General features: G+C 33.6%; 1 protein-coding gene across 1 annotated transcript in view; it reads left to right on the top strand.

The window, feature by feature from the left end:
* ADAM32 (ADAM metallopeptidase domain 32) overlaps positions 1–14,759 on the top strand; it is a 145,926-nt gene that overhangs the window by 84,043 nt on the left and 47,124 nt on the right. The window contains exons 12-14 of the mRNA XM_045997445.1: positions 3,082–3,259; positions 9,753–9,845; positions 11,267–11,462. Of these exons, the coding sequence (XP_045853401.1) occupies positions 3,082–3,259; positions 9,753–9,845; positions 11,267–11,462 (467 nt within the window). The remainder of the gene's footprint in view (positions 1–3,081; positions 3,260–9,752; positions 9,846–11,266; positions 11,463–14,759) is intronic.

Raw genomic sequence — 14,759 nt, 5'->3', positions numbered from 1 at the left:
GATCCTGCTAATTTACAAACTTGAGTTTTGTGAGGTTTTTAGCTTTTCTGGACTTTAGTTCAATTTCTATAGAATGTTGGTGACAAAACCAGTCTCCCTGATATGTAGTGTGTATTAAATATTCAAGTATATAAAATATCTAGCTAATAATAGGTACTCAACAAATGTCAGTTTTCTCCTTATCTGATAGTTTTACTACATATTGAAAGTGACTCATCTTATGGAAATATTCTCTGAAGCTATCTTTATTAGTGGTATGTGGACATAATGACATAAAATTTTGATTAATATAAAATTTCTCTGAGATCTGTGAGAAAGCTCAGAACCAAGCACAGTATAATCTATTTAATAAAAGTTTTTTGTTATTATAAAAAATCAATAGACAATTGACTCTGTGTTTGCTAAGTACTGTACTTGTGATAAGTAATACCAGTAATAAAGATGATAAAGTTCCTGCCTCAAACAACTTACTACTTAATGAATCATCTATCATAAATGTGCTACAAACCTGTGAATAAATAATGAAAAAAATTAAAACAGAAAAGATTCAAACTTTCAAAGAGTTTGATTCTTAATTTTATAATAGTCAGGGGAAAGACTGAGGGAGTAGAAGAGAAGTTTGAAGAATTGTTGATATATATCCAGAAATAGACATAAATGGATACAGGGTTTTCTTCATTCCTAGGCAAGAGACATCATATACCTGTATATATTTTTCTTTATATACAAGAATTTATAAGCAGTCATGCCCAGAAGCTCAAAATTAATATAATAATGTATATAAAATAAAGTTAATCTATTTTTAATTTTTTTATTGTGGTAGGAATGCTTAACAGGAATTCTCTTAAAATTTTAAATGTGCAATACAGTATTGTTAATTATAGGTACTTGTTGTACAGCCGGTTTCTAAAATGTACTCATATTGAATAACTGAAACTTTATACCCATTGAATAACTCCCCATTTCCACCTCCTCTTAGCCCCTGACAACCACCATTATACATGGTACAAACTCTGCATCCATGAGTTTAACTACTTGAAATAAATATATGTGAGATCATACAATGTTTATCTTCTGTTACTGGCTTACTTCACTTAGCATAATGTCCTCATGGTTCATCCATGTTGTTGCATATGGGTGTATATACATATATATGCATATATATACATTTTTTTAAACCATTGATTTGTCAATGGAAATTTAGGTTGCTTCCCTATCTTTGCTATTGTGAATAATGCTACAATGAATGTGAGAGTGCAGATATCTCACTGAGATCCTGGTTTCAGTTAGTTTATATGTATACCCAGAAGTGGGATTGTGGGATCATATGATAGTTCTATTTTAATGTTGTGAAGAAATTCTCTACTGTTTTCCACAGTGATTGCCCCAATTTACATTCCCACCAACAGTGTACCAAGGATTCCAATTTCTCCATATCCTTGCCAAATCTGATCTTTTAATTTAATTTTATTTTTTTCAAATCTGATCTTTTTAAATGATAATAGCCATATTAACAGGTGTGTGGTGATATCTTATTGTGGTTTTGATTTGAAATTCCCTGATGACTAGTGATATTGAGTACCTTTTCATTTTCCTGTTGGGCATTTATATGTATTTTTTGAATAATGATCTATTCAAGTCTGTGCCGATTTTCTAATTGGCTTGTTTATTTATTTTCTTTCTTTTTCTTTCTTTTTTTTTTTTTTTGCTTCAGATACTTTTATTTTTATTTTTATTTTTTTTTATTTCTTTTCAGCATAACAGTGTTCATTGTTTTTGCACCACACCAAGTGCTCCATGCAACACGTGCCCTCACTAATACCCACCACCTTGTTCCCCCAGCCTCCCACTCCCTGCCCCTTCTAGACCCTCAGGTTGTTTTTCAGAGTTCATGGTCTCTCATGGTTCACCTCCCCTTCCAATTTCCCTCAACTCCCTTCTCCCCTTCTTCTCCCCATGTCCTCCATGTTATTTGTAATGCTCCACAAATAAGTGAAACCATATGATACTTGACTCTCTCTGCTTGACTTATTTCACTCAGCATAATCTCTTCCAGTCCCGTCGATGTTGCTACAAAAGTTGGGTATTCATCTTTTCTGATGGAGGCATAATACTCCATCGTGTATATGGACCACATCTTCCTTATCCATTCGTCCGTTGAAGGGCATCTTGGTTCTTTCCACAGTTTGGCAACCGTGGCCATTGCTGCTATAAACATTGGGGTACAGATGGCCCTTCTTTTCACTACATCTGTATCTTTGGGGTAAATACTCAGTAGTGCAATTGCAGGGTCATAGGGAAGCTCTATTTTTAATTTCTTGAGGCATCTCCACACTGTTCTCCAAAGTGGCTGCACCAACTTGCATTCCTACCAACAGTGTAAGAGGGTTCCCCTTTCTCCACATTCTCTCCAACACATGTTGTTTCCTGTCTTGCTAATTTTGGCCATTCTAACTGGCGTGAGGTGGTATATCAATGTGGTTTTAAATGATATTTTATTTATTTATTTATTTTTAAATATTTTATTTGACAGAGAGAGAGGTCACAAGTAGGCAGAGAGGCCACAAGTAGGCAGAGAGGCAGGCAGAGAGAGAGGGAGAAACAGGCTCCCCACCGAGCAGAGAGCCCGATGCGGCACTCGATCCCAGGACCCTGAGATCATGACCTGAGCCGAAGGCAGAGGCCCAAACCACTGAGCCACCCAGGCGCCCCTCAATGTGGTTTTAATTTGAATCTCCCTGATGGCTAATGATGATGAACGTTTTTTCATGTGTCTGATAGCCATTTGTATGTCTTCATTGGAGAAGTGTCTGTTCATATCTTCTGCCCATTTTTTTATATTATCTGTTTTGGCTTGTTTATTTTTTACTATTAAATTGTACTTAATTTTATTTGAAGAAGGATATGTATCCCAGTAAATAAAATCACATGATGTACCCAGGAATAATTTTGACCTCTAAGCACTTGTTATAAACATTTATCATTACCTATTGAAATTAACATTTTGAAAGTAATTTATATTATATAGAGTTGTGTTTTTGGAAGTGTACTGCCAATGACATTTTATGGATTCACCTCTAGGCGATCAAGTGGTGTGAAGACGTTTAGCAGTTGCAGTTTGAGTGCCTTTGAAAATTTCATTTCAAATATGGGTGCCAAATGTCTTCAGAACAAGCCACGAATGCGAAAAAATGCGGTAGCACTCTGTGGCAATGGCAGAGTGGAGATAGGTGAAGCGTGTGACTGTGGTACTGAGGAAGTAAGTCTGATAAATAGTAAAGTTAATTAATAAATTAATTGTTTAAGCTCATATCTTTGTCATAAATGTTACGTATCTCAAATATGACTGAGTACTATGCAGAATATTGACAGTAAGTGAAATTAAGTTTGAAATACATCCAGAATATACTTTATAGACATAGGTTGAAGGATTTTGAACAAGTAGAAAATGTACTCCTAAAAATTATTGCTGATGGGAAAAATAGGTGGCTAGAATGAACTTTTGTGTTCTAAACTAAATATCTAAGATCTTTCCAAACCTGTGCTTAACCTCTGGATATGTTATAAATGTTTTATTGAAGATTAACATGTCAGCCCTCCACCAAGTATCCTTTAGGGTATTATTCCACAATGGGATGAGTAATATGGTAAGGTAAGGCTATTAATAGTGCAGTCTGAACATAGGGTGATTTTAATTATACACTTGGTAAGGAAGCTCTGAAAATATAGTGGATGCAAAAGGTCCAGGTTGTAGAACTTTAAGACAATTCAGTATTTGCAGCCATACTGCAGCTGTTATACATTTCCATGATTACAAGATAGATGGAAGTGTTTTTAGGGTGTGATACATATATGGGTCTGAATATGCTTGTATCCATACCACACTATTTTATTTTTTTAAAGATTTTATTTATTTATTTGACAGAGATCATAAGTAGGCAGAAAGGCAGGCAGAGAGAGAGGAGGAAGCAGGCTCCCTGCTGAGCAGAGAGCCTGATGCGGAGCTTGATCCCAGAACGCTGGGATCATGACTTGAGCTGAAGGCAGAGGCATTAACCCACTGAGCCACCCAGGTTTTGCCATTCGGTAGATCAAGTCCTCCCTCTTAAATCTGTTTCCCTTCCTCCCTTCCTCTTTCTTTCTCTCTCTCTCTCTTTCTTAAGTTCTTTTTCTCTTAATTTCTTTTAAAATTAACATACAGTGTTACGGTATACCTGAAACTGGTATACTTGAAACTGGTGCACAGCATAATGATTCAACAATTCTGTGCTTTTCTTGGTGCCCTTCATAGTAAGTGTACTCTTACTCCTCTTTATCTGTTTTCACTATTTCCCTGCCCATTCCCCTCTGCAGCCACCATTTTTCTCTATTTTTTGGTCTTTTTTATTGTTGTTATTGATTTGTTTCTTAAATTCCACATTTGAGTGAAATCATATGGTATTGATCTTTCTCTGACTGACTTATTTCATTTAGCATTGTATCCTCTAGGTCCATCTATGTTGTCACAAATGGCAGGATTTTATATTTTTCTTTATGGATGAGTAATATGTCATTGTATCTATCTGTCTATCTTCCATTATATTTATAGATATAGATACAGATATATCTCCCACCTCTTCTTTGTCCATTCATCTATCATAGGACACTTGAGTAGCTTCCATATCTTGGCTATTATAAACAATTCAAGTATAAACATAGTGGTGTACATATCTTTTTCAATTAGTAAGGACCTGAAGTAGAATTATGGGTTTGTTTGATGTTTCTATTTTTAATTTTTTGAGGAGCCTCCGTACTGTTTTCTACAATGGCTACAACAATTTGCCTTATCAAACAATGCATGTTGTTTCCCCCCACATTTTCACCAACTCGTTATCTTGTGTTTTTAATTTTAACCATCTGACAGGTGTAACATGTTATCTCATTATGGTTTTGATTTGCATTTCCCTGATTATGAGTGATATTTAGTATCTTTTCATGTGTCTGTCGGCCATCTGTATGTTTTCTTTGGAGAAGTGTCTATTTAGGTCCTCTGTCCATTTTTTTTTTTTTAAAGATTTTATTTATTTATTTGACAGACGGAGATCACAAGTAGGCAGAGAAGCAGGCAGAGAGAGAGGAGGAAGAAGGCTCCCCGCTAAGCAGACAGCCGGATGCGGGTCTCGATCCCAGGACCCTGGGATCATGACCCGAGCCAAAGGCAGAGGCCTTAACCCACTGAGCCACCCAGGTGCCCCCCTCTGTCCATTTTTAAATGGATTTTTTTTTTTTTTGGTGTTGAGCTATAACAGCTCTTTATATATTTTGGATATTAATCGCTTATTGGATATGTAATTTTGCAAATATCTTACCCCATTCAGTAGGTTGCCCTATTGTTTCACTGATGGTTTCCTTAGCTAAGCAGAAGCTTTTTTATCTTGGTGCAGTCCCAGTAGTTTAATTTTGCTTTTGTTTCCCTTGTCAGAGGAGAAATATCTGGAAAAATGTTTCTATGCTTATGTCAAAGAAATTACCAGCTGTGTCTTCTTCTAGTAGTTTTACAGTTTCAGGTTGGTCTCACATGTAGTTTCTTAATTTACTTCAAGATTATTTTGTGTATGGTGTAAGAAAGTTGTCGTTTTATTCTTCTGCATGTAGCTCTCCAATTTTCCTAACACCATATGTTGAAGAGACTGTCTTTTCCATATTGTATATTCTTGCCTCTTTTGTTGTAGATCAATGGCCCACATAAGTGTGACTTTAGTTCTGAATTCTGTATTCTGTTTCATTGATTTGAGTGTCTGGTTTTGTGTCAGTACCATGCTGCTTTGATTACTGTAGCTTTGTACTATATCTTGAAATCTGAGATTGTGATACCTGTTCAGGAAACATCTAATTGTCAGTTTGCCTGATCTAGAAAGTCATGTGAATAGAATGATGCCTTACATATCCTTTCTTCTTTCAGTTTATTTATTTGTTTAATTAAGTCATCTCTATACCCAATGAGGGGCTCAAATTTATGACCCTGAGATGAAGAGTCACATACTCTTAGGACTGAACCAGCCAGGTGGCCCTGGCTTCTTCCTTTCAGTACTGTGTTTTGAGATTCATTCAATGTTGCTTTATGTCACAATAGTTTCTTCCTTTTTATTTTGTGCAATACTTTGTTGTTTAAATATAGCACAATCTGTTTTTTCATTTACCTGCTAATGGGTATTTGAGTTGTTAACAGTAGTGGGCCATTATTCCAAATTCCTAAAAGTAGAATTGCTGGATCATATAAGTATATGTTCATGAGAAACTGGCAAACTATTTTCCAAATTGTTATATTATTTTACAATCTTATCAGCAACATATGAAACTTAATTTTTTCCACATCATCACCAAAATGTGATGTTGCAGCCCTTTAAGTTTTAACCATTAAAATGGTTTTGGTTTGTGTTTTCTTTGAGTACAATGATGTTGAACATCTTCTCATGTCCTTAAATAATCATTAAATTGTTTGTTTTTTTATTATTGATTTGTAAGAGTTTTTTCCCTATAGGCTGGATACTAGTTCTTTGTCAGACATGTATATTACAAATATTTATTTCCAATCTATGTATTACCTTCTTGGTTGTTTAACAACATCTTTGAATAACAGACATTTTTTTTTTTAATGAAGACCAAGTTATCATTTTTTTCTTCTATGGTCATAATGTTTTATGTCCTAAGAAATCTTTGCCTACTTAAGGTCATGAATATTTTCTCCTATGTTTTCTTTGAGAACTTTTACAATTATCACTCACAAGTGGTCTTTGATTCATTTTGGGTGCATTTTTGTCTTTGAGGAGTGTTTTTGAGGTTCATTAGGCTCCATTTGAGTATCAGATATTTCTTATTTGTTAAGATGACTATATTTAACCATTGTATTACTTTAGCATTCTTATGAAAGTAAATTACTATACATGTGTGTCTATCCCTGAATTCTTTTCTGTTTGTTTATGTAACCATACTTTATGCCAGTTCTACGCTATTTTAATTCATGTATTTTCGCAGTAAATCTTGAAAACAGGTAATGTAAATCACCCAACTTTGTTCTTTTTTTCTAGGATAGTTTTATTATTGTGAGACCTTTGTATTTCCATATAAATTGGAGAATTAGCATGTGAATATAGAGATTTTATTGGAATTGTGTGGTATCCATACATCAATTTTGGGAGAATTACTTTTTTTAAATTAAAATTGAGTCTGCCAATCAATGTACATGGTGTGTATCTCCAGTTATTAGCTCTTCTTTAATTCATTTAGTTTTTCTTTAGTTTGTTTCTATAGCATTGTTTTAAAATTTTATTTAAGAATTATTCATTGCTAGTATAGAAAATACAGTTGACTTTGTGAATTCACCTTGGATCTAGTGTCAATTAGAAATGTTGAGAATGGTCTTTGCTTTGTTTTTATTGGTGGAGGAAGCTTTCTGACTTTCATCATTAGATATAATGTTAGATAAAATTTTTTTGGTAAACAGATACCGTTAGCATGTTGAGGAAGTTCCTTTCTATTTCTGGTTAGCTAAGAGTCTCAAATCAGGAATTAGTGTTGAATTTTGTCCAATGTCTTATTTTTGTGTCTATTGAGCTGATTCAAATGAGTTTTCTCCTTTTTAAAATTAATTAATTAATATAGTGCATTTCATTGATTGGTTTTTGAATGCTAACCCAACCGTGCATTCTAACATTAGCTTCACTTACATTGTTCTGTATATATAGTGGTAGATTTAATTTGCTTATATTTTGTTTGGGTTGACGGCACTTATCTTCACAAGGGGATTGTGGTCTGCATTTTTTTCTTGTCTTGGAATATTTTCTGGTTTAAGCATCAAGGCAATTCTGAGCTCAGTACTTTCTGAAAGAATTTATTTAAGATTATTATTATTCCTATTTATTTATTATTTTTATTGTGGAAGAGCACTTCACATAAGATCTGCTCTTAAATCTACCCTCCTAGAGTTTTTTATAGCCTTACATTTTACATTTAATTTATGATCCATTTTGAGTTATTTTTTTGTGAAAGTTAGAGTCAGCATCTAATCGTTGTTTTCTATGTGAATATCTAGTTCTTCCTGCACCATTTGTTGGAAAGACTATCCATTCTCCATTCTCTATATTTACTCCATTGTTAAAGATTTATTATCTGTGTTGGTCTGTTTCTGGGGCTTTTACTTTGTTCCAGTGGTCTCTTTGTTTATTCTTTTGTGAATACCACACTGTCATTATAGTTCATAGTAAGTTTTGACGTTGGGTGTTGTCAGTTTTTCAGTTTTCTTCCTCATTTTTTCCTTCTCCACCTCCTTTTTCTTCTTCTTTCCTTCTCTTCAGTATTATGTGACTATTCTGCAATTTTTTTTTTTGCATCTCCATATAAACTTTAGATTGAGTTTGTCAATATCAACAAAATAACTTGCTGGAATTTTTATTGAAATTGCATTAAATCTCTAGATAAAATTGGGAAGGACTGACATCTTTTTTTTTTCCATTTTATTTATTTTTTCAGCGTGACAGTATTCATTGTTTTTGCACAACACCCAGTGCTCCATGCAAAACGCGCCCTCCCTATTACCCACCACCTGTTTCCCCAACCTCCCACCCCTGACCCTTCAAAACCCTCAGGTTGTTTTTCAGAGTCCATAGTCTCTTATGGTTCGCCTCCCCTTCCAATTTTTTTCCTGGGTTCTATCCTAGTTGCTTTTTCTCTTGGCTAATTTTAATTTGCATCATTTCCATATAATAAACCATAACTGTGATTATAACAGCTTTCAGTGAGTTCTGTGAGTCCTTCTAGTAGATTACCAAACCTTAGAGTTGTTTTGGAAATCCATTGAACTTGTGTTTGTTGTAAGTAGTGAGGGAAGCTTTGGGGACATTCTGACTTTGCAGTAGGCATAAATTCTATATACCTTTCCCCAACTCCAGCATTACTGAAGTATGACTGACAAATAAAAATTTTATTTTAAGGTGTTCAACATAATATTTTGATATATGTATAACTTCTGAAATGATTACTGCAATCAAACTAATTAACCTATCCTTCACAAGTTCCCTTTTTTTTTTCTGGTATGTGGTGAGGACACTTTATCTATCCTCTTAGCAAATTTCAAGAGTATGATACAGTACTGTTAATTATAGTCATCATGTTTTACAGTGGATCCTGAAAACTAATTCATTCTTAAATGAAAATTTGTACCTTTTTTTTGTTTTAAAGATTTTATTTATTCACTTGACAGACAGAGATCACAAGTAGGCAGAGAAGCAGGCAGAGAGAGAGAGGGAGAAGCAGGCTCCCTGCTGAGCAGAGAGCCTGATGTGGGGCTCGATTCCAGGACCTGGGGATCACGACCTGAGCCAAAGGCAGAGGCCTTAACCCACTGAGCCACCCAGGCACCCTGAAAATTTGTACCTTTTGAACAGTATCTCCCCTTTTTCCCCACACTTCAGACACTATTAATCACCATTCTGTTATCTCTCACTATTCTCTAATTTCTGGAAAAAAAAAGTTGTTTCATATATTTTTCCTAGTTTTCTAGTTGGGTAAGAGTTTCTTGGTACTGGTTACTCTGTTTTGATTTGAAATGAAAGTCTTACTTTAGTATTCTAATTGTTTAGAGATACAGAACTATAAATATTGACAGCATTAATATTTTTGCCTAAAACTCAAAAAATAAGCCCAGTAAATATAGTTCTTGCCAAAGTTTATATTATCATGATGTACTTTAACTTGTGCATTTCATTAATTCATAGCAATGTGGACCTGCTAGCTGTTGTAATCCTCACACTTGTCTGCTGAAACCAGGATCACAGTGTGCTGCAGGATTATGCTGCAGGGACTGTCAAGTAAGATTTAAGTTTATTAATATCTTCCAAGTATGTAATGAATCATGTCTTAATACTTTAAATCACTTAGACCTATAGCTGTAAATAAAAATAAATGAACTTTCTGAAACTAATATTATATTGTATGTTAAGAAGCTGGAATTTAAATTAAAACAAAAAAATAAGTGAAATTTCAGATAAAGAAAAATATACTAAATTTTGTATTTAGTGAAGATTACTGATTTCTGATTTTGTGAAGATTACTTGGATGTTCAGGTTTTCTTCTTATGTGATTATTCTGCCTAACTTTATGCTGTTGTTCTTAAGCCGTGGTTGAGAGCTATTGTACAATTTTTAATACAGAAGATCTCCCTTAAAAGGGACTTTTTATTTACTCTATCCATTATTTATATTTTTAGAAATAAAAATATTGTTACTGGTTGTGGTAGGTACCTGTAGGTATGTAATTGAAAGACACAACAATCTCCCATAAATGTATAAATAATGAAACTTACTAGAATAGCACTTTCTAAATGCTATGTTAGCATAAAGTTCAAACTACAAACTTATTATTTATTCAAAGATCATTTAATTGAAAGATCACATACTAGTTTATATGTTGAAGATGTTGACTCTTCACCTGTTTTCCTTTTCAGTTCCTGCAATATATTTGTAACAGATTTGTCATATGACGATCCCTCTATTGAACTACCTACCATGGGTTCTGTGTTCTTGACTATCCTTGACTAATGCAATTTTGTTATTTTTTTCTAGAATCTTATCATATGGTTACATTCTTACATCTGTGATCTTTTTATTGTCACCTGGAAATCATCAATTAAGATGTATGAGATAGATGTCCCTTTAAGACGGTTTATGTACATTTTCAGATTCTGTATATGAAAGTGTTAATTAACTACAGGGTAATTCAGGAGAATAGTTATGATTGAGTTTCTTATCTAAGAACTGCCTCCTTACCCTTTGGTTTTCCTCTGTTTATTCTGTTATTTATGTGTCACATTTGTCATAGAATTAGAAATATTCCATACTTACAAACTATGCTTTGAGTAAGTATATTTTATTTAGAAATTGTCTGAATTACATTGTTCTCACCCAAGAAATAATTATCTCAAGCTAAAAGTGATTTTTCCTCCCTTGCACTGAAATGCAAACAGAACTTTGGCAATCATCACATCATATTTATGTTATACTTTTCCATGTGCATATGCTTATTGCCTGTTGTAGCTGATAACATACAATTTTTTCAATATGATAAGCATAATGCTTGATATAAAGAAGGTACTAATAGACATTAATGAATAAATAGGTCATTAAACTATAAATAGAATTAATTTTGAAATAGAACAATTTTGAAATAAATACTGAGAAATACAACAATCTTAAGTGTAATGCTTTATTTTTTATATTTTAATTTCTATTAGATTGAAAGACAAGGTGTTCAATGTAGGGCAGCAAGACATCATGAATGTGATATTGCTGAATTTTGTGATGGAGGGTCACCAGAATGTCCATATGATGTAACTATAAAGAATGGACGTTTATGTAAAAACAAATATCTGTGTTATGATGGAGGCTGCCAAGATATAAACGCACGTTGTGAGATCACATTTGGAAAAGGTAATATTGTTTTGTAAAATCTACGTAGTTGTTACTTTGTATTTTTTTTCCATTTTATTTATTTTTTCAGTGTAACAGTATTCATTCTTTTTGCACAACACCCAGTGCTCCATGCAAAACGTGCCCTCCCCATTACCCACCACCTGTTCCCCCAACCTCTCACCCCTGACCCTTCAAAACCCTCAGGTTGTTTTTCAGAGTCCATAGTCTCTTATGGTTCGCTTCCCCTTCCAATTTTTTTTTTTTAATAAACATATAATGTATTTTTATCCCCAGGGGTACAGGTCTGTGAATCGCCAGGTTTACACACTTCACAGCACTCACGATAGCACTTACCCTCCCCAATGTCCATAGTCCCCTCCCCCTCTCCCAATCCCACCTCCCCCCAGCAACCCCCAGTTTGTTTTGTGAGATTAAGAGTCATTTATGGTTTGTCTCCCTCCCAATCCCATCTTGTTTGTTACTTTGTATTTTTATTAACATTACCAAGACAAATGGCACTTAATTATATATATATAATTATATAATTGTATATATATGTATATAATATACAAATTGTATATAATGTGTATATATGTGTATATTACATTAAAATATACTTATAACAATGTGCATATGTCCACATATGTAATTATAGTCTATAAAATATAATTAATACATATGTATGTATGTGTAAGTTAAATTCTATCTATATATTTAAGTATATATTTAAATTTTTTTATTGTGTTCTGTTAGTCACCATACAGTAAATCATTAGTTTCGATGTAGTGTTCCATGATTCATTGTGAGCTACCTATGACCCAGCACTACTGGGTATTTACCCCAAAGATACAGATGTCATGAAAAGAAGGGCCATATGCACTCCAATGTTTATATTTAAATTCTTTATTCTTTTCTTTTGCACAGATCAAAGCTTTAATTGCAAAATCATTTAACTACATTGTTTTCCAGAGAATTTCCATTATAAAATTGGTTTCCTTTAATGTGAACACTCATTTCAGTATAAATTCTTTATTCCATTTAACATATATGTTTTTATTTTTCAAACTTTATTAAGGTATACTGACAAAGAAAAATGCATATTTAAGATAAATGAATTGTTTTGATACTTTGTGAAATAATTGCCACAATCATGGTAGTTAACATATTAGTTACATATATATACCAAGAAATGAAATTGCTTAATCATAATGTAGTTCATTTTTTAATTTTTAAGGAGTCTATATACAGTTTTCCATAATGAGTGTGCCATCCTCATTCCTTGCAACAGTGTACAAAGTTTCCCTTTCTCTACACCCTTGCTAGGACTTGTTATTTTTTATCTTTTTGATAATAGCTATCCTAAAAGGTGTAAGTTGTGGCTTTGATTTATAGTTTTCTGATGATTAGTGATGCTGAACACCTTTTCAAAAATCTGATGGTCATTTGTATATCTTCTTTTGAAAAATGTCTATTCAGGTCTTTTGCTTTTTAAAATCTCATTATTTATTTTTGCTCTTGAGTTGTATGAGTTATTACATATTTTGTAGATTAACCCCTTATCAGATGCGTGGTTAGCAGATAGGTCTCACTTTCACTCTGTTGATTGTTTCCTTTATTAAGTTTTTTTTAGTTTGGGGGCCCCTGGGTGGCTCAGTTGGCTGAGTGTTTGACTCTTGGTTTTAGCTTAGGTCAGGGTCTCATGAGTCTCAGGTCCAGCTCCCTACTCAGTGGGGAGTGGGCTTGAAAGATTCTCTCCTTCTGCCCCTCCTCCTCCCTTGCTCTCCCTCTCTCTCTCTAAAAATAAATATGTGTGTATATATATATATATATATATATATATATATATATATATATATATTATTAAAGGAAGTCTTTAAGTTTGATGCAGTCCCACTTGTCTCTTTTTGTTTTTGTTGTCTGTTCTCTCATGCCATATCTAAAATATTATTTCCCAGACCAATATTCAAGAGCTTTCCCCCTATTTTCTTGTAATTTAACAGTTTTTGGTCTTAAGTTTATGTTTATCTTGACCCTTACCACCTTCTGCAGCTTTATTGAGATGTAATTGACCTATAACATTGTGGGTCATTTTAAGGTATATAACATGATTTGGTATGGTTAGATATTGCACAATGCACAATGATTACCACCATATTGTTAGCTAACACCTCCATCATGTGCTATAATTAACATTTCTTTTCGTGGTGAGAGTATTTAAAATCTTTTCTCCTAGTAACTTCCAAGTATGTAATACAGTATTATTAAGTATAATCATCATGATGTACCTCAGAATCCCAGAAATTAAATCATCTTATAACTAGAAATTGGTACCCTTTGACAAACATCTCTCCCTTTCCCCCACCAGCAGCCTTGGTAATCACAGACTATGTATGCTTTGTTTACTTGAGTTCAGTTTTTGTTTTGTTTTGTTTTCCTTTTTTTTTTTTTTTTTTTTTGGTGATTTCACACATAAGCAATGCTATAGAACATTTGTCTTTCCTTGTCTAACTTATTTCACTTAACACAATGCCCACAAGTTTATCCATGTTGGCATAAATGGAAGGATTTCCTTCTTCCTCATGACTGAATAAAATGTTACTTTATATAAAACTACGTTTTCTTTACCAATCCATTCATTGACAGACACTGTTTCCGTATTTTGCCTATTGTGAAAAATGATACAAACATGAGGATGCAGATTTCTATTCAAGATCTTGTATTCATTTCTTGTGGATATGAAGTGGATTAGAAATGGGATTGCTGGATCATATAGTAGTTCTACTTTTAACTTTTAAGGGGACCTTCACACTGCTATTCATATGGGTATTGGCTATGCCAATTTACATTTCCACCAACAGTGCATAAGTGTTTCATTTTCCCCATATTTTTGCCAATATTTGTTATTTCTTCAGTTTTTGATGAAAGCCATTTTAATAGATGTAAGGAATTATCTTATTGTGGTTATGGTTTGCATTTCTTTGGTATTAGTGATATATTAAACGTATTTTCATGTACCTTTGTCTATATTTATGTCTTTGAAAATAGTCTATTCTCTTCCTTTGCTCATTCCTAAATCAGATTGTTTGGGTCTTTGTTACTGAGGTTTTTTTTTTTTTATGATTTTATTTATTTATTTGACAGATGGAGATCACAAGTTGGCAGAGAGGCAGGCAGAGAGAGACGGAGATGCAGGCTCCCTGCTGAGCAGAGAGCCTGATGTGGGACTCGATCCCAGGACCCTGGGATCATGACCTGAGCCAAAGGCAGAGGATTTAACCCACTGAGCCACCCAGGCACCCTTGTTACTGAGTTTTA

This window comes from Meles meles, chromosome 2 (genome assembly GCF_922984935.1).
Source record: "Meles meles chromosome 2, mMelMel3.1 paternal haplotype, whole genome shotgun sequence".
Classification (NCBI taxonomy): domain Eukaryota; kingdom Metazoa; phylum Chordata; class Mammalia; order Carnivora; family Mustelidae; genus Meles; species Meles meles.
This window is presented reverse-complemented; position numbering and strand designations above follow the sequence as displayed.